Source organism: Rissa tridactyla, chromosome 1 (genome assembly GCF_028500815.1).
Source record: "Rissa tridactyla isolate bRisTri1 chromosome 1, bRisTri1.patW.cur.20221130, whole genome shotgun sequence".
Classification (NCBI taxonomy): Eukaryota; Metazoa; Chordata; class Aves; order Charadriiformes; family Laridae; genus Rissa; species Rissa tridactyla.
In genome coordinates, this window is record NC_071466.1 from 82,692,829 (window position 1) to 82,711,793 (window position 18,965).

General features: G+C 38.0%; 1 protein-coding gene across 3 annotated transcripts in view; it reads left to right on the forward strand.

The window, feature by feature from the left end:
• Positions 1 to 18,965, forward strand: part of WWC3 (WWC family member 3) — a 105,321-nt gene that overhangs the window by 74,133 nt on the left and 12,223 nt on the right. For 2 of the 3 annotated variants that reach the window (XM_054205350.1, XM_054205359.1), the window contains exons 10-17: positions 893 to 982; positions 2,118 to 2,692; positions 8,812 to 8,932; positions 9,701 to 9,775; positions 10,803 to 10,889; positions 12,966 to 13,158; positions 17,226 to 17,393; positions 18,054 to 18,205. In XM_054205350.1, the coding sequence (XP_054061325.1) occupies positions 893 to 982; positions 2,118 to 2,692; positions 8,812 to 8,932; positions 9,701 to 9,775; positions 10,803 to 10,889; positions 12,966 to 13,158; positions 17,226 to 17,393; positions 18,054 to 18,205 (1,461 nt within the window). The remainder of the gene's footprint in view (positions 1 to 892; positions 983 to 2,117; positions 2,693 to 8,811; positions 8,933 to 9,700; positions 9,776 to 10,802; positions 10,890 to 12,965; positions 13,159 to 17,225; positions 17,394 to 18,053; positions 18,206 to 18,965) is intronic. The other variant, XM_054205369.1, reaches the window with a different exon arrangement.

Sequence of the window (18,965 nt, forward strand, 5' to 3'; positions counted from 1 at the left end):
TAACTTTCCTGGACATACAAATGTATAGCAGAAAACAGATTACGACCTTGATTTTATTTTGAAGTTCAGTGATACAAAATACCACAAATGCTTACAATTCTGGATTCAGGAAGAGAAGAAATGTGATAACAATAGATAAAGTCTGTTCTTCAACGTTTTAATAATCTCAAAATACAGAATTTAAGATATGATATAGGTGTTTGAGACTGACAGCATTATAGGTACATTCCATTTGTGTTGTGGCAGTTCAGCTGCTTGTCGTTAGAATGGGCAAAAAGTAAGTTGCAGTGAGAGATTTTTGTCATACTTTAGTATTCAAAATACTGTATCACCTGCTTAAATATAATGATATATAAATGTATTTGAACCACCTAGAACTAGAGCTTAAAGTTCAGTTTTATGTTTACTGCTTAACAGAAGTTCTCCAAAAATTTTCTTTCTGTCTTTGAAATTTGACGCTAATTAGCTTGGATAATAGAGCTATTTGGAATATTTTTTTCCTGCCAAGTCAACAAAAGTCATAGTAGTTCTCTGTATTTTACTAGCACAGTCAGGTTGATGCAAGGGAAAAAACATCATGTAGAGTCTGATGTTTTTACCTAGCACTTTTCATGGCTTCACTAATTGCTGTAATGTATTTTCAATGTCATGATTCTTACGTTGTGCCTCAGTTAGTTTTCTTCTCTGGGAATTTTGATGGAGTCTTGGTTCTTGTTTTCTTACTGGGATTTCCCTCGCTGTGTAAATTAAAACTTTTCATTAAACAATGAAACTTCTTTTTATATTCCAAACTGCAATGCAGTGATATTTTTCTGTACTTGGAAAGCTCCTAGCACTTCTTGAGCACTACTGTAATGAAGAAAAATAGTAATATGTATCTGTTTAATTATAGGATACTGTTACAGGAAAAGAGAAATTGTTTGCTTATGCAACTAGAAGAAGCTACGCGTTTAACCTCTTATTTACACTCCCAGTTAAAAAGGTGAGTTATGTAAAACCAGCAGGTTTTGAAGTTTCACTGCAGCAAAGAAGAGTATTAATAATCTATAAAGTTTACCTTTTAATACTTTTATGTATGTGTGCCAAGTAAATTAATTTTTTACCAAATTTATACAATTTGGGTGTATGGAAAGTGATAATTTGGATGGAGTTTTACGAATAGTATTAGTGATGGCTATATGGACTAGATTATTATGTGTATGTGGGAATTTTATGTTTATTTTATGTTGTGTTCTGAAAAGAAGATACTTAAAACCTGTTGTAATCTTTTACTAGTATGAAGATAACATCATTTTAAGTTCTGTGAGGTTTAGTGTTGTGATACCTTCTCCAAAGGAGGGGTTTTTGATCCCTGGTGAGATGACAAAATTTTGCCATTTTAAATATGAGAATGTGCTAAGACCCACACAGAAGCCCAGAATGTTTTGCATATTCACACTCCCAGCTGCCTTTTTTGATGCAGCTCTTGGGGATTCCTCAGCTCAACACCACGTCAACATCAAAAGCTCAGTTCCTGCTGTGTCTCACTTCATCTCTCTCCGTCACTTATGTTCTTGTCTCCCTAACTGTCTGAGAGTGGTAAGAGGAACTGGAATAGGATTTTTCCTAAAGTGTTTTTCATTTTGCACTGAAAAAAACTGTGAGGGTGAGGCTTACCCAGCAGTTTGTTAGGACTTTCCAAATCCCTTTTCACTTCTTCTTCCTGATATGTTTATGACCCATCATTAATGTAAATTCAAGCTGGATCATCGTAATGTACCCTTCCTGGCTTTACATTGAGTCCACTGATCCAGATCCTGCCCTGGCTTCTTTTCCGCCAAATTATGGCGGCTTACATATTGGAGGAAAGAGTAGTCTTGTCCTGTTGGACCCTTTGTCTTCAGGCACGTGATGTTGATTTGGTTGTCACTTGCACTGTTCCAGTCATGGTTGTGCTTGAGGCCAGGGCAAGAGACACAAGCTAGACCTTAAAATGTCAAATCATCTCTGTGTGTCACTGTACTGAATATATAGAAAATTGCTTGTGTAATCTGGATTGACATTTTTATGCCTGCACTGGTGTTTCTGATTATAGTTGAAAAGGCCTTTTTTGTTTTCTTTTTCTTTGCCTGCCATAGTCTGTCGGCTAGCACCCTCACAATGTCCTCTGGCAGCAGCAGGGGATCCCTGGCTTCCAGTCGAGGATCCTTGGCCTCCAGCAGAGGCTCCCTCAGCTCGGTCAGCTTTACGGACATCTATGGCCTTCCACAGTACGACAAATCAGACAGCATTACAGACTACGGGCAGCATTTACGCTTTGACATAATTCCCTTCGAGTCTCTCACAAAGGATGTGCCATATGCCGATCCCATTGGACACTCAAATTTCAATAAGCAGCGGAGGTCTCTGGATACCCCGCAGTCCCTGGCATCCCTGTCATCACGGTCCTCCTTGTCATCGTTGTCCCCTCCAAGCTCGCCTCTGGACACCCCATTTCTCTCCGCATCTCGAGATTCTCCCTTGGCTCAGATGTCGGAAGGTTTTGAGGAGATGGCGAGCATAGGAGCCCTGGAAATGCTCAGGGCTCAGACCACAGCATTGGGTGACGATGATACGCAAGGAACGAGCTCATCTCAGACGTCTGCTTACCCTGTAGACAATGAAGGGCTGCGAGAAGTGGGACCACAGCTTACTGCTGTCCAAACTGGTGGAGGTGAGTTTCTGGACATTATTATCTTGTTACATTATCATAGAAAATGTCACACAGACCTAAGCATACTAGCACAGTAGAGGTTATTCCTCAGTTTGGCTTCTTTTACTTCCATCAGTTAAAAATTACATGGTAGGTGTTAGCTGTTAAAAGAATCAATGAAACAAACAGAAATCCCCAAAACTTTAGATTTAGGGCAAAGAGGTGCAAGAGTAGAGAAATCCTTGTAAATAAATCTCAAAATAGTGGTGAATTGGGTGGAGGAAAGGGAATGGAATGTGGACTTTCTTTGAAGTGTAGTGCATCAAGGAATAAATATTTTGGTCTTGGATGGGAAATTAGTAAAAGCACGTGTGGTTTAGTTAAGTCTGAGGCCCCTGGTAGCGTCTATGTTGCCATCATTCTGATAATTTAAAGCCACACAAGCCCAGGGGAGATAGGAGGAAAAAAAAACCCCAACAGACAAACACAAAACCAGGCACGAGGTGATGCTGCCAACAACGCTTGAATTGAAGGCTGTCTGACTCCGTGCTGAATTCGTACACGCCTTGGACCAGGTTCCCATGTCTGAGTTCTGTAATGGAGCAGAAACCACAGTGTCATGGTGGTGTTGAGTGCGTGGTGCCCTGTGCTCATGAGTAGAGTGCTTTGTCGGCCAAGGAGCGTGTTTTGTTGGGCGTGTGTGAAAAGTTAAGCATCCACTTGAGTGGCTGTCTCGGAGAACCTATGCTCTGTGATCGTAGGGGAGCGACGTGTGCGGTTACCACGGCACACGTACTGTGGAGTTTTCTTTACTGCGAAGTTGATGGACTTGGTTTAGCTTTCATTGGTGGAAGCTTCTGAGGCACTACAGATGAGAAACATGAATTTGAGAGACGGAAAGAGGAACAGAAACCTTTTTAAAAAAACACCACAAACAAATTAAGAAACCTGAGCATACAGGCATGTGAGAAATTTCTTTTCCTGTTTTAATCAGATTAAGAACTGCTGTTAAAATGAAAAACAATATTCCTTCACGATGATTTTTTTATCTATTGGCTTACTCATATTGCTAATAAAACCATGCCAATAGAGAAAGGCTTTTAGAGGATATTTTTAATATTAAAGATTGTAATTCCTGTCCCATTTCTATATCCAAAATTCTATGTTAGCAATTCTGTAGAATGTTTCATTCCAGGACGTAGAACATCAGGAGTAATTTGAAATATAACCAGAGAGTGTATCATAATATCCTACCAAAATCTTATTTGTCAGGTGATAACGGGAGGGAACATTGACAGTATGTAAGGAAAAGCTTTCAACTTTTTATTTTTAAAAATAAAATGTCACTAGTATGCTGAAAAGCCTGTTATTGTTCAAACAGCATTTGGGTCTAGACTCACGTACTTTCCTTAATGCAGCTAGCATTGCCAGGAGATACTGCTGCAGAATTTACATTTACTAGATGTAAACATTTCTAGTGCCCATATTGCAGCATTCAGACCAAAATAAACAGAATTCCAGACCAGCATGTAAGCTTGTACTTAAATTCGTGCCGTGAAGAGGCTTCCTGAGGCTTTCTCTAAACCTCAGATCAGACCACAGCATGTCTTCATCCATTGTGGTAAGTGAAACTATGTTAGTAGTTCATTTATAGCTCGTGTGTATTTCCTAGAAGTGAAGGCCTGGTCTGAGGGCCTAGGGAGCAATAGGATGAGGGTCAAATTCCGGCTTTGGTTTTTCCTTTTCTCCATTCTCTGTCATGTTCCTACACATCTCACATTTCTCTGAAAACCTCTGGCAGAACTTGCCTGTGCTACCTGCTGTCACTGCTGCAGTGCCCAGCTCGAGCTTCTGGTCCAGGGGTTACAACTTTCCTCTGTGTACAACAGAGTGCTTTATGTGTCTTTTTGAGGCAGAATGTATGGTTAAAAGGTAGCCAGGATGTCTTTTTTTTGAGATTTTTTTTTTTTAATATGTGAATTTGAAAACAATTGCTTAAGAAAAACTTGTTTAACCTTTCCGAATTTTGGCTGGAGTCATGTATTTTGAGCTCCACACCCGCTAGCTGTTGGGTTTGCAATTATAATGCAGTTGTTTGCAAGTAACTGTTGGAAGTTTCAAAATTATTTTGGTTTTGTACACTCTTCTTGAAGAATTTGATGGAGCATCAAGCTCATGTATCACATTTTGGGAACCCCCAGATGTTGGGGGGGGGTTTGGTTTTCACTAAGGTACGATGCAGTGTGTTTTGCTGCTGCCACCCAATGGTCTGGTAGTATAATGTGACACTGGAAAACCAGCAAGTATCAACTCGCGCAAATCTTTTGCCTATTCCTTCGCTAGATAAAATATCAGGTAATTTTTGCAAATTTGGGGGGGCCGGGAGGGTTAATGCTGAATAAGCTGTGCATACTTTGGACTGAAGCAGCACCTGAGCAAGTTCAAGGGGTTTTTCAGGAACTGTGGTTTCGATGTACAATAGCTGATCTGCTGTTTTACCGTTCTGTATCTGTTACAGGGGCATAATGCAAAATACGTTAGTGTCCATGAACGGAGGGAATATGCCTGAGAGGTTAAATCCGTCCTATTTATAAAGCTGGGAGTGGGATGAAACATGTTAATAAAATATTGGGCTTTAATATCTTCATTATCTCTTCCTCTCTATCCTAAAATAATCTTTCAAGTGCTAAGTTTCCTTTAATGCCTAAGTAGTCTGTTGTTGGCAAAATATTGTCATAGATCTAAAAGATGATTTATCATTGTGTGCTTTTCATTTTGTCTTGTTTCTCATGCGGCACAACAGAAAAATTCCCTGTAAGTGAACCTGAAATTATTTATTGTGCTGGTTTTTTTTGCCTGTAATTCCCTGTGTGTTTTTCTGTGTGAAGTGTTCGTTGGTTTGGGGTTGTTGGTGGTTTTTTTTTTTTTGCGTTGCATGTGAAGAAACAGGAGATTTTGCTACATTTGGTTTTGTTTGATATTGTGCTGTATCTGTTTAATCATTATGGCATACTTAATCTTTGCTATGTCAACTAAACAATATGGCTGTAGTTAAATTCCTGGAAAAATGTTCTGCAAGCTTCAGCTTTATTATATCATAGTAATGCCTGACAGCATCATGGTAGGTAAGGTCTGTTTGTGTCTCTGACTTAGTTTTTGTGAGAGTGTTTGACTCTTATCAGTGCATTTTGAGCTGATGTGCGATATGTGTAGTCTCCTAAGTTTGTGAAACATGCTTTAGATTTATTTACGTATTTTTTTAGCTAATGACGTCTTGGACACCAGAATTTCCTTTGAAGTTCACTTTTTCAACTAATGACAGCTGAGAATATTCTTTTAATTAGGGCTGTCTTATGTTTGTCAAGCTTTGGCACCCAGTAGTTGTGGAGATTCATATATACTGTTCACTGATTCTGTTATTTAATTAAGAAAATGAAAGGTAATTGTCTGTCTGAAACTTTATATTTTTAAACAATTCTTTAGCTTCCAGCATTGGAAGGTCTGTAACCTGTGCTGAACCTAGTTCTGTTTAAACCAAAATCTGATGTTTCTTTATTCTTGACCGATTTTTCCTGCTGACTGTTTTTGTTTTCCTCTAGTCAAGGGCATGTTTTGGTGTTTGCATCTCTCCCAAGTTCTCTGGGATTGTCCAGATGTTATCGGATGCTTCCATGGCCCGCAGGCAGCAGGCAAATCATTGTCAAGTTACAACATTGTTGTAACATGTCAGTTTTTCATCACATTATATATTGGTGCTTCAGACCGATTTTTCCTTCCAGACAAATTGGGAACATGAACCTCCAAAAGAGAGAGCCCATGAGGTCTTTCGTCTCCTACATCTATACAAAGTGTTGACGTAGAAGGGTGAGCCAAAGGCCTATTTACAAAAAGAAGTAATTCTAGTTTAACTTGTTAAAATTAGTACCGACATTCTAGGAGCATTTCTGTATAAAAGTTACACACTTCTTTGAAGTTTATCCTTTTTCCCGTGGTGTAAAATTATTGGGAAATTTTCATACTGAAAAATGTTCCTACAGACTGCTAGTTTTGATTCTTCATAAATACTCAGTGACAGGACTCATGGAGGTGGGCTCACTAAATTAAAAGGTCTTAAAAACAAAATAAAACAAAACAAACCCACTGCTTTGTACAAGTGGTGTGGAAGAGACCATGGTTCAGAAACAGTTTCTTTGCTTTCTGTGAGCTACCTAGAACTTGTCTCTCATTTGCGGTGAGGATGAAATGAGTTATACTGCAACATGATGTATGCTGGACAGTAAAGGTGGGATGCTGTCATCTGTAGGGGGGGGGGAAAGGGTAGTACTTTCTCCAGGTACAGAGACAATGGAGATTGCGATGTCCCTGGTCAGCAGATAAATTTGCTGCGTAGCTGAAGATGTCTAAATCCTTCATTGAATTTGGAGGGGAAGTCCATAGGGCTACTTGTGGATCCAAAGGGACAGAGCACTGGCTCTTTTTATGGGACATCTGTTTTGGTTTTTGGTACGTTCTGGGACAGAACCAGGGAATTCTAGCTTCAAACAGGACCCTGGGGTTTTTTGGAGGGTCTCTTGGGATCTTGTGCTGTTGGTGCCCTGATAAAAGGAACGTTCCTCGGGCTGGCACAGTACTGCTGTGCTCAGTGCATCCAGTCTGCCAGCGGGTTAAAGCTAAGCTTGGCCAGATGCCTCCGCTGACAGCAGTGGTGTGATTGTGTTAATTTGGGGGATGTTTAATTGAGTTTCAAATCCTGATGTCCTGTTCTGGTGGTGCTTGTGTAGGAGGTGAGATGGGTCCCATGCAGAGGGGTGGCTCAGTTGCGTGTACCTCAGCTGGGCTCTGCAGGTGGAGCTCAGGCTGTTGGCTGGTGCGCTGCTGAAGGAAACTTACTGTTTGGATACCAGCCTTTTGTTTTTGATGCCTGAAGATAACATGTAACAGAGATACTTAACGAGTTGTTGCTTACTTTGAGTAAGGCGTGTTTCATCCTTAGTCAGGGGTAGTAAGCAGTACGTCAGCTGGTGCTTGCCTCCTGTGTGATGTGCTCTGTGCTGCTGTCACTCCAAACACTGTCTGCTGAAACTGGGAGTACTTACATGTTTTCTGTGAAGTTTCTGAGCCTGGGTAGAAGCAAATAAGATGCTTTTCCTACCTCTGAAGTGGCACCTCTTTGCCGTCGCTTTTCTGCTTTGAGGACAGTCATTGAGCCTTAAGGAAATGGGGGGAAAGTTGCAAAAAGTTCTTCACTGCACACTTCCACAAGTCTGTTTAATGGTTCTCTCTAGGATGCGAAAGATAACAACCTCAAGTTACAGGCTGTCACTGAAGTATCAAAACCTTACCTATACAATTCTTGAGCATTGCCTCTTGTGCACGTACTTTAAAGGACTGGTAGCTGCTATACCTACTTGCCTGTGCAAAACCTTATGTGTAACATCATTTTTGTTGATACAACATGAAAATGATTGCTGAGTCGCTATTTATGGTGTTGCTGGTGATTCAGGAAAGGGTGGAAGAGGTGGTTGAATATTGCTTCTTCCTCCCCCAGTCAGTTTTCAAAGTAATTCACCAAGAATTTGGAAAAACAGTGGTCTGAGTGAGTTGGAAAGCTCTGGTTCTTTTTGATAATGCTTCTCAGACTGTAAATAAAAGCTGCTATTATGTGATGGTATAAACAGTATGCTTTGAGACTTTGTATTAGGAAACAAATGAGAACAAAACCTCACATTGTGTTATCAGATAACTTCTGAAAAGAATTAGTCTCTGTGTTTGTTTTCAGCCTATTGTATATTCAGTAGGTAAATCTTAAAAGTTTAGGATATCATGTGTACATATGTTGAATTAATGTAAGTCTTCCTCCAGGAGGGTTTATTCCACCAGAAGAGCATTTAATAACAGTGCAATTGGTTTATACTTAGTCTTGTCAGAAATTAGCCACAAACTTCCTTCCGTAATTCTCCCGCAGAAAATTTCCGGTTGATTGTATTCTAGGTTTTTTAACTTAAAGTTAGATGAAAAAAGCAATGAACTGTGTTTGTGCCAACTGTTTTGCCACTAGTTTTGATACAATGAATGTTTCTTGTTTGATTTAAAGAGGTTGCCTTGTACTAATGTTGCCTTCACTTTTTTCTCCATGACAGCTGTAACTCTACGAGGAGACAGTGGTAGAAGATCGGAGAGGAGAGCCAGGCGAGTTTCAGCATGTCTCTCAGATCATTCACTGGCTAGTGACAGTGGCGTGTTTGAAGCTTTAAGCAAAAGGTCAGGTGTATAAATGCATAATAAGCTGGAACTATTCCTGTTCTACCACACGGTCCAAAAGAATTAGTTGTAAATTTCTGAATACGCTTTCAAAGTTGCTAATTCTTAGTAACATAAGAATATTCGGTTGCTTGTTTTAGAGAAAAGAAGCTTTTTACATGTAGTTCCACTGTCATCTTCACGAGTGCCAAGTCCCTTTTGCTTTATTGTCTAACATTTTAGCACCATATACTTCTCCCTTGATAGTTTCCTCAGCTTGTTAATCATAAATCAGTAATCTTATTTCAGCCATCTATAACAATATAAAATTATACAGAGTGTGACTTACAATTCTGAGTTGCAGGTGATAAAAGTATAACTGCAAGGAAGAAATAGATGAACTACTAAAAATCTAAAAATGTGTAGGTTGGCCAAGTGATTGAAGTATGGGTAAAGCTGTGGTTACCTTATACAATTGTTTTAACACAATAAACAGTAACTGGGAAGAAGATAAAGTTGTGAGGATGCTAAAGAGAAATAGGAGGCAGAATAAATATTAAAATAAACTAAATATTTTGAAAGAGGTATTCTAAAACATCAATTTTTAAAATAGTGAATTACTACAATTTTGTCTTTTTAAATACATTTCTCAATTCCTTCTATAGTACCAGTCCCTCCTGCATTACCAAACAATTGCTTATATCCACAAATAGCAAAACAACCGTTTGTTTCATTATGTTTTAACAGCTTAGGTCAGTATGTAGTTTACAGTACTTTCTGTTCCTGCAGGAATGAAGATCTGGAAGAGCCTGTTTATGGTGATGTTGCCAGTAATGAAGAACCACAAATACATGTTGGATTTCTGTGAGTAGTGTTACTCATCTTTCTTTGTGTCAACTCAGCAGAAATTGCTCACTAGTTTTCTTGGTTTGGGTTTTTAACTTTTTAATAAACTTAACTGCAGAAGTTTCTGAACTGAGATCCAAAGTTTACTGAATGTATGGATTAGTCAGTCACATGCTACTTTGTGCCTTAACCACGGTTCATTCAGTGTCCTTTCAATGCTGGCTGATAGAAGAGCCTTCATTACTTCTTTCAGTAGCATTTATTTTCATTGTTTTGACCAGTAGTGTGAGTGTGGATATAGGGTATGTCTCCGTGAGTGAGATCTTTTTATGCCATATAAAGAAGGACTACCTTAGGAAGGTCACACGAGAAGAGCCACATACAGCTTTGAATGTGGCTCAAATTTTTGAGCCAAATACAGCTTTGAAATCCTGTGCTTAGGGCATGCTATTGTTAGTAGCGGGAGTAGCGTGGAAAGGCAGATGATAGCAGTGCAAGGCAGGATGGTTGTATTTTAGACAACCCTCCAGAATCATCTCTACCCCTTGGAAATTCACAAGCCTGGGCGTTCTCAAATCTCAACCAAGTTTGTTAGTTCCATTTAAAAATTCATGCTGATACGAATGAGTAGGGTTTTTTTTAGTTAATTTTCATTAACATTAACCGATGAAAATAATGCAGACTGACTTTTCTAATGTAACAGATATGTGTACACATGTGCACACGCACATACACACGTATGGTGTAACTGTTTAAACCAAGGAATGTATTTTATAAAACCTGTTCAAGAGTAAGGAATGTTATTCTTTTCAAATTGAATAACGTTTAACTCTTGTAGTTATGATACTTTTGTTACTGTAGATAATATTACTAATAAAGTTCTGTTATCAGTGTGAGATTTGTAATTGCTTTTGCTTAAAACTGATTAGTGTAAGAGATTCGTTTCACAGCAAAAGGTTCTTTCACATTCTTTAAGTCTTTTATCTCTTATCTCTCAAGCAAAGTATTGATGCTTGGTGACTAATACAAGAAATTTATTTTCCAGGCATGATAGTGGAAGTGAATGTCTGTTAGTCCATGTACTGCAGCTGAAGAACTTTACTACTCTAGTTGTTAAAGAAAACTGCAAAATGTAAGCTTAAATTGCACCCAAATTCTGATCATTGCTTGTTTTGTGACACAATCATAAATACCATAAATTTATTTGCTTTCATGCAGAATTAAGCCATTTTTGGAGAAGACTGTATGTCTTAGCTTACAAGAAGAAAGGGTTAATTTTGTGGACACAAAGTGCCCTCTGTATAGCATCTCTGTCATAATGGTCAGGTAACTAGTGTAGTCTGTAATGACCTATGTTCTTACGTTTATTAGGTATGGGAAAGTTTGTTCAAAAACATCAAAGTAATGCTTCCATCACCCCATGACTTCTGGCCAAAAAGCTGTCTACATTATTTGCAGTATTCCAGAAATATTATTTCCTTTACAATTCCTCTACAGCTTATCTGTGATCTATCCCAGAATAAGCTTAGTGTAATTTTCTCAAATTCCTATGGCCACATCTATATTGATCAGTAAGAAAGAGAGATACCTTGCCCTTTATCTTTAAAAAAATAATAATTAAAAAAAAAAGCCCCCAAACTAACCAAACAAAAAAACCACCCAAAACCAAACCAAAACAAGCCCAGAACAACACAGAAACAGCAAAAAACCCACAACTGGGACATCTGCAGACTTTTGCGGCCATTATAGCTCTCCTTGAATATCTGTGAAACACCTTCTGAAGAGAATTTTAACAAAGCTGTGAATCAGTACACACAATTAAATTTTTTAACCTCTGGCAGCCTGTGCTACTTACTCAAATTCCATATTGCATTATACAGAAGATTGTTGAGTTTGTTCTAATTAATGTTTCTTAAATAATGGCAGTGTTACCATAAAACACAGTCTTATCTAGTGATATGTATCTTAACATATTTTAAAGAAATTTGACTCATGCAAATTGTTGCTCTTTGTCTCTGGGAGAGGTTGTTTGAAAACTGGAAAACGGAGGTGTGATAACATTGTTGTATTGTAAAATAAGTCATTCTGTGGGAGTTGTTAAATTGACATACATCTCACTGAATGAGTTGATCTTTGTTGAGAATACTTGATCTTGGTAACTCTACAAACCTCTAGTGGAAATTCTTTATATAGGTCAGTGTATCAGTGTTGGTCTTTTGCTTTGTTTTCAATCTGAGTGCAAGGGCATGCCATAGGGGGAAAAAACTGAGTATTGAGTAGGATTCAACCACGTTGCCTTGTGATTAGAAAAGGAAGTAACCCCTTTCTGGTGGCATAAGAGTTCATGCAGCTGTGTAGCCAACTTAAGAGAGCCTCTGAGCTGGATCTTTCTTTTTGAATCCTTGAGTCTTTTTGTGCTAGGTTAGTTTTTTAACCCAGTTAGGTTTTCTAATCTGGTTCACAACACAGTTGCATGAAGCTGTTTGCTGGCACAAGGGAAGGTATAGCAAAAAATAGGATATTGCAGGGGCTGGTCAAGCAGTCAGGAGAGGGAGAACACAGAAACACTGCTCTAAGTAGATCTGCTGCCTTCTGTCAGATTAAAATGGTTGTGGATTTTTGGCTTGGAGTCTCAAATGAGATGGTACCACATATTTAAGTTTGTTTTTTAAGATGGCAGATGGATACACTCATCATAGACTTTTCTGCCATCCTTTTGGGCCGAGTTTCTTCATGGCGGGGGGAGGTATGCTTAGTGGGTGGAAGCAAGAAATGGATGAGTGACACTTACAGGGCAATTCAGTCGACTAAACATAGGCATGTGTTTCCATTTGAAATATCATAGCATAGCACCTGGCCTCCAGCTGCTGCTGCTCAGGAAGGCTGTAGCTCTCCCATAGATCCTATGTCATATTTTCTAGCCACATGTAGATGCTTTGGATACCTCAGGGCATCTCAAGTGCCACTTGGTGCCTCTGCTTAAGCACCAAGTTAAAAAAAAGTTTCGTTTTAGTTAGAAAAAGTTAGTGTTTCCAAATCAGCTTTGCAGTTCTTCTGAGTTAAGAAGTAAATTTCTGTAATGAGGAGATTCCAGAGCAGATTCTTAGTGTAGAAGTTACGCTGATGTTTTTGCTTAGCTTGATTTTGAGAAATGCAAAATAGCTTTCTTTGTCTGAATTGTGCTATTTGTCTATTTTGCTGTTCCCAGTCATGTGAGAGTTTATTTGCCACCACTTGAGTCAGGCACACCAACCACTTACTGCTCTAGAGCTTTGGAATTCCAAACTCCGTTAATATTTAATGAAGTTTTCCGAATCCCCGTGCATTCAAGTGTTTTGAAATTAAAATCACTGCAGCTGTATATCTGTTCAGTTGACCATCAGCAACAAGAAGAACTATTGGTAAGTCGTCCTTTTTCTTAAAAGCCCTGTGGCATGGGAAACTAAAGTTACTTGAAGAGTAATTTTTAAGATTAAAAAGAGAAAGTGAAGACTGTTTTTCCATAAGAGGTGCTGATAGAGTTATGTGTTCGTGTGTGTTTGTTCACATACGTAAGTATAATTCTGGTAATAAAAAAGGTGTGATTTTTTTTTTTAAGAAGTTGAAATATGGGCATTTTAGGTTATGCAAAGTCTTGGAAATAATTAGCAAAGTTAGCAGAGGTTGAGAATTGGAGCGTTTTAAGCAATGTTGAAAGTAATGTTGTCTGTACTGTTGTTTACTATTACGTTGCAGAGGCATGGTGAAAATTGATATGAGGTTTACATTCATTGCTATGGGATTTGGTAGATAAGGAGTTAATTTTTGTATTTATTTCATGTGTTTCTAACAAATGCCTGCTTTGGGAAAAGTTGAAAAATCTGCCGTTGCTAAATTTTGGTGCAAGAGGTAAAGCATTGTGTAAAACTTAAAACTTTTCCCCAAAGGCTTCGTCTGAAGCTTTTAGACTATGGTGTCCTCGAGACTTCTGTTTCTGCGTGGCACTGTAACATGTGCACGATCAACCAGTATCCGTAAAATAGTTTCCTAATAAAATGATAACAAATACAAACCCCTTATTGCTATTTAACAGCTGTTGAAGAAGACTGTTGATTTATATCAGTTTTAACTTTGTTGCAGAATAATAGTGGTCCAGGCAGGTTTCTGTTACATCTTTTACTTTAAACTGATTGAGATAGCTGATGCAGGTGCAAACAAATAAATGTAGCCGTTTTTTAAATAGCTTACATGTGTTAACTATGTTAACTTTAGATGTGTTAAATGTTAGCTTCATTTAGCTATTGTCAAATGTAAATATGCTTAAATAAATCTGCCTTGGGACTGATGTCCTGGTTATTTTGAAGTCAGTGGCATTTCAGTGAGGGGCTTGAATGGGTTAGTGAAATTTTTTTTTTTTAAGCCTATCAAAGTAGTTAAGAGGTACAGGCATCTCACTGTTGTGCTGGACTATGGATAAGAGGTGTTTATTTGAGCAAACGTGGTCAAGAGTGCATGTTTGTTAGTCCACCTTTAAAACTATGTTTTAGGGTAATGTCTTCTATAAAGAGTGGTCTTAATGTTGATGGAAGTGGACCAAAGATCATGTCTACAGTAGGAAGTTTTGTCATTTTTGAACTACAGCATAACAAAAGAGAAACCATCCCAAGAATGGTCTGGATATATTGGTGTAAAATGTTTTATCTTGTTGTAGCCTGTTCCTCTAGGAAGCTGAATAGCTATTTCAGTGTAAACCGTCTTTATATTGACAGAAGTGCACCTAAGTTTAGGGCGCTTTTATTTTAACTGCTATTACTGAATTAGCAAAAAATGATAGGTCTTCAGGTTATGTTGGTGGGAATTTTTTCTTTCATACTCTTAGTGTAGTTTTGTCAGAAAAATCTTTGTTTACGGTAGTTCATAACATACTTGAGGGTAAATTAGAAATGTTGCTCAAAAAGAGAGAAGCAATGCCCCAGTTTCTTAAGGTAGGTGCATTGAAGTATGTATTTAAAGATTATGATCGTTGCCCTCTTTTGCTGTAAATTGAAAACAAGCATTTCCTCAAACTGCGAAATCATTTGCTACCTCTCTTTGAAACCACTGTGATGGCCTCTGTAATTTTCTTTCAAAAGTCTCTTCCACTGAGTTTGCAGGGCTCTTTCCATCTATTTAGTCATCCATATAGTTTTGAAGTTCTTGATGACTGCCTTCTTTTCAATTAGATTATGCCAGTTTAAGGCTTTCCTAAATGCGCAAGGCAGGCTGGAGTCTATCTGAAGTTATACAAATATTTTACATAACAGGTAATGGGGGAAAAAAAAAGAAAAAAGAAAATATTCTGGAAAATAGTTCTAAACATCACTAACATAGAGAAGTAAATCTATTAAACTTGTGGGATGGTCTTTCCATTCCTCAACTTTTTACTCGTATGCCCTGTCTTGCTTAAAGATCTTTTTCTGTTTTCCTTCAGCTTTCTGAAACTGTACTTCCTTAAGTTGGCTTATTTCTTCCCTGGTGGCCTCATCAATGTTGAGATAAAGGAGTTGTTATTTTCCATGATTAGCATATGTTGCTCATGTTAAAACATCAAAGAAATGTGATTGCCTTTCTCGCAGTCACATGGCATTGTTGTTTCACTCCCAGTTTCTGATCTTTTACAGCCCTGACCAACCAGTTATTCCCCTTGTCTTAATTTAGTTGAATTCTTCTTTTCAAGTGTAACATTTATCTTTTTGTGTTTCTTGGTTTTTATTTCAGAACATCCATCCAGTGTTTTTTTAACATCATTTTAAATTCTCATCCTTTTCTCATGAATTTTGTAATCCCTTTGTTTAACATCACTGAGAAATTCATAAGAACTTTTACTTTTATTCCACCATGGAAGTTGTTAACAAATGTGTCAGAGCAGGCATGGGACAGGCCGCTAGCAGACCCATCTTGGTTTCTTCATCCTTTTGAGCAAGCTCCAAATCTTGAGGTGGAGGTGAAATATTAATTAGTCCTTTCAGTACTGATAATTATTAATTGGGTTTGATGGTGATTTTTCTACCCAATTAATCATTCACTTCGTAGTAACAGCTTCTTTGGCATGGCTCCTTAGCAGCTTAATACATGTGGTGTGTAGGGCAGTGTCAGACATCTTAAGAGTCCACATATGTTTTTTCCAATATTGGTGACAGGAAAACAGCTTTCCCCTCTACCCCTAAAACCAAACCCAGCACATGTTAAATGTTTTCCAAATCTGATGCAGAAGTGTGAGTATTTGACACATGTTTCTTTCTTATACTGTGTCAGAACTAAGTAGGTAATTAGAAGACATCTCTGTTCTATATGTAAAAGAAAAGGCATTTCTATAGCATCCAATATACTGACATGAAATGACGTTCTCAGTAACATGTTGTATCCTAATGTGACATTCTTTTGTTAGTCTCAAAAACTTTTCTCCATTGTCCTTTATACACCTGTTTAAGCAGAGCCTGGGGGAACATTCGTCTTGGAAAAACAATACATGATTTTTAAAAATTATTATTTTCTAATTAACTGTTTCTTTACCTGCTTAAAGTTGAATGCAGTTTCTGTATACATTTCCTACTGCCTTTACAGTTAGAATCATTGCATGCAGCTGTTTGTTTTGCGAGAGATTAAAACACTTTATATGATTTTTCCAGTGATATAACTGAAAACATTCTTAGTATGTGGTTGATTAGCATGGAACGAACAGGTTGTAGAGATAGCCAGATAAAGACAAAAGCAGTAATTAAAGGATAGTTAATATAAAATCATAGCTAGGTCTAGCTAGTGAACTGATTTAAAAATAAAATAAAAACAACACAAAACAAACAGCATGGATTTGCTCACAGCTCTTTTTCATTTAGTCAACACCACTCATAAATTTCTTACACAAACACTGGCTGATGGAGTAGGGCTACTTAAAAGTGGGGAATACTTTTAGTGAGAAGCCTTCATTAAACCTGTTTACACCTGAATCTGGGAGATGTGAGGATGGCTTGGAAAGTGGAAAAATGGCTTAATGACTCGTTTGACTAACTTAGGATATAAATAGGCAGATTCGGAAGATGCCTCTGAGGACCAGAGAATGGAAAGGTATCTCAGAATATAGTTCTTTCAAAAGAAAACAGATTAAAGTAATAAAAATAAGATATGTAATTGATAGAATTTTTTAATAAAAATATTAAGAGCTGTCAACTGTAACAATCATATCTACATCAGTCATAGAAATTTTATTTTTCAACTTAAGAAAATAGAGTATCTACTCTGATCCTTTCTGGTAGTAAGCAAGAGGCTAGAAATTCAGTATCTTAGACATCGTAACACAAAAGAACAAAACCATCTCTTTTTAAGAGGCACTATTAGTATTTGATAAAGTTGGGTTTTTACTTATAAGTAAAATACTCTTCAAATGAGAATATATCTGTCCTGCTGTGTATATTTATCTTATTGTGGTCAATGCTTTTTTTTTTGTTTACAGGGCATTGCTCAGATAAACCTGACTGATGCAGAGAGTTCTGGTGAGATGCAGCTTCACTGGTACTCTGTTCAGATCTTCACTGGTTCTGACCCCCAGAGAGCAAAGAACAAAAACCAGTGTGAAGAAAGTGTTTCCCGGTCTTCTGGAAATGTAACTACAGTTAAAACAGTATGTCTCTGAAAAAGTGATTTGTTTATTTTATTTGACCTGCTGGGTGGTTGGTTGTGATCTTATCTGAGGTGCAGTTTGTTTTCAAAGTGCACGGAAGGTGATACCTTAATTTAGCTCTTGTGACAAGAACTGGAATTTAAAAGAATAATTAAAAGCTAGATCATATCTGGACAGGTACTTGAAATAGTACTGTGCGTATGTTTGTGTGCATACTTCCTAGTCCAACTAATTAAAACTCATTACAAATTTCTGCCACCACACTGCAAGAGGTTTTCGAGAAAGGTTGTACGATTTCTATCCTTGGAGATTTTTAAGCCCTTGTCTGGGCCCTGAGCAGCCTGATGTGGCTATGAAGCTGTCCCTGCTTTGAGCGGGACATCGAACTAGGTGACCTTCAGAGGTCTTTTCTGACCTAACTTGCTGGGTGATGCTCCATGGTGAGATAAAGTCTGACCGGTTTCTGTGAGAAGTTGCCTTCATGGAACACCACGTACTTTTTGGTCATATTAATATTCAGGGCAGATGTTTTGGTTTGGTTTTTTTTTTTTTTAAGGAACATGCAATGGCTATATTTTTATTTTATTTTCTCTGAATAATATACATTAAATACAGTGGCTTGTTCAAATGGTTTTATTTGAAGTCTAGTTTACCTTTCAGGATGCAGTGACGGCCCTGTTAGCTAGGACCACCGCCCAGCTGGAAGCAGTTGAGAGAGAATTGGCAGAAGAGAGAGTGAAACTGGAGTACACAGAGGAGGAAATCCTGGAGATGGAAAGAAAGGAAGATCAAGCAGAAGCCATATCAGAAAGGTACAAATAGTAGTTTAAATACCTCGTCAAACAGCTGAATGATATTTACACCACTGGTATAGTCTGAAATACAGCTGGAGAAACGGCAGGTCCTTATTCTGGGGTCTGCTCCCTGTTAGTGTTAAAAATATAAAATTTTGCTATTATGTGATGATGTGCAAACAGGAAAAAACCTTATTTGAATAGCTGGTTAAGTTTAGAGGACTTGGAATGTAGGGAGTGGCAAAAAACATTATATCAAATAGAAAGTTTGCTAAGGAGATGACTAATGGGTTTGTAACAGCACTGTACTAAAAAAAATAATAATTTTGTGTTGACATGGGAATTATCAAATAAAGATAAGCATTGCAGTGCTTATGGAGTGAACATGCATGCTGCATGCGTGCAGCTCTTACTATCTCAAGGTTTGTTACAGTGTTATTTCATCATTAATAATACTCCTAGTTTGTTACATGAGTTGCATTTTTTCCTCTTCACAGAATCATAGAATATCAGGTTGGAAGGGACCTCTGGATCATCTGGTCCAACCTCTCTTGGAAAAAGCATGGTCTAGACAAGATGGGCCAGCACCCTGTCCAGCCAAATCTTAAAATTGTCCAATGTTGGGGAATACACCACTTCCCTGGGGAGATTATTCCAATGGCTGGTTGTTCGCATTGTGAAAAATTTTCCTCCTGCATCCAGTTGGAATCTCCTTAGGAGTAACTTGTACCCATCACCCCTTGTCTTTTCCATGTGACCCCTTGTAAAAAGGGAGTCT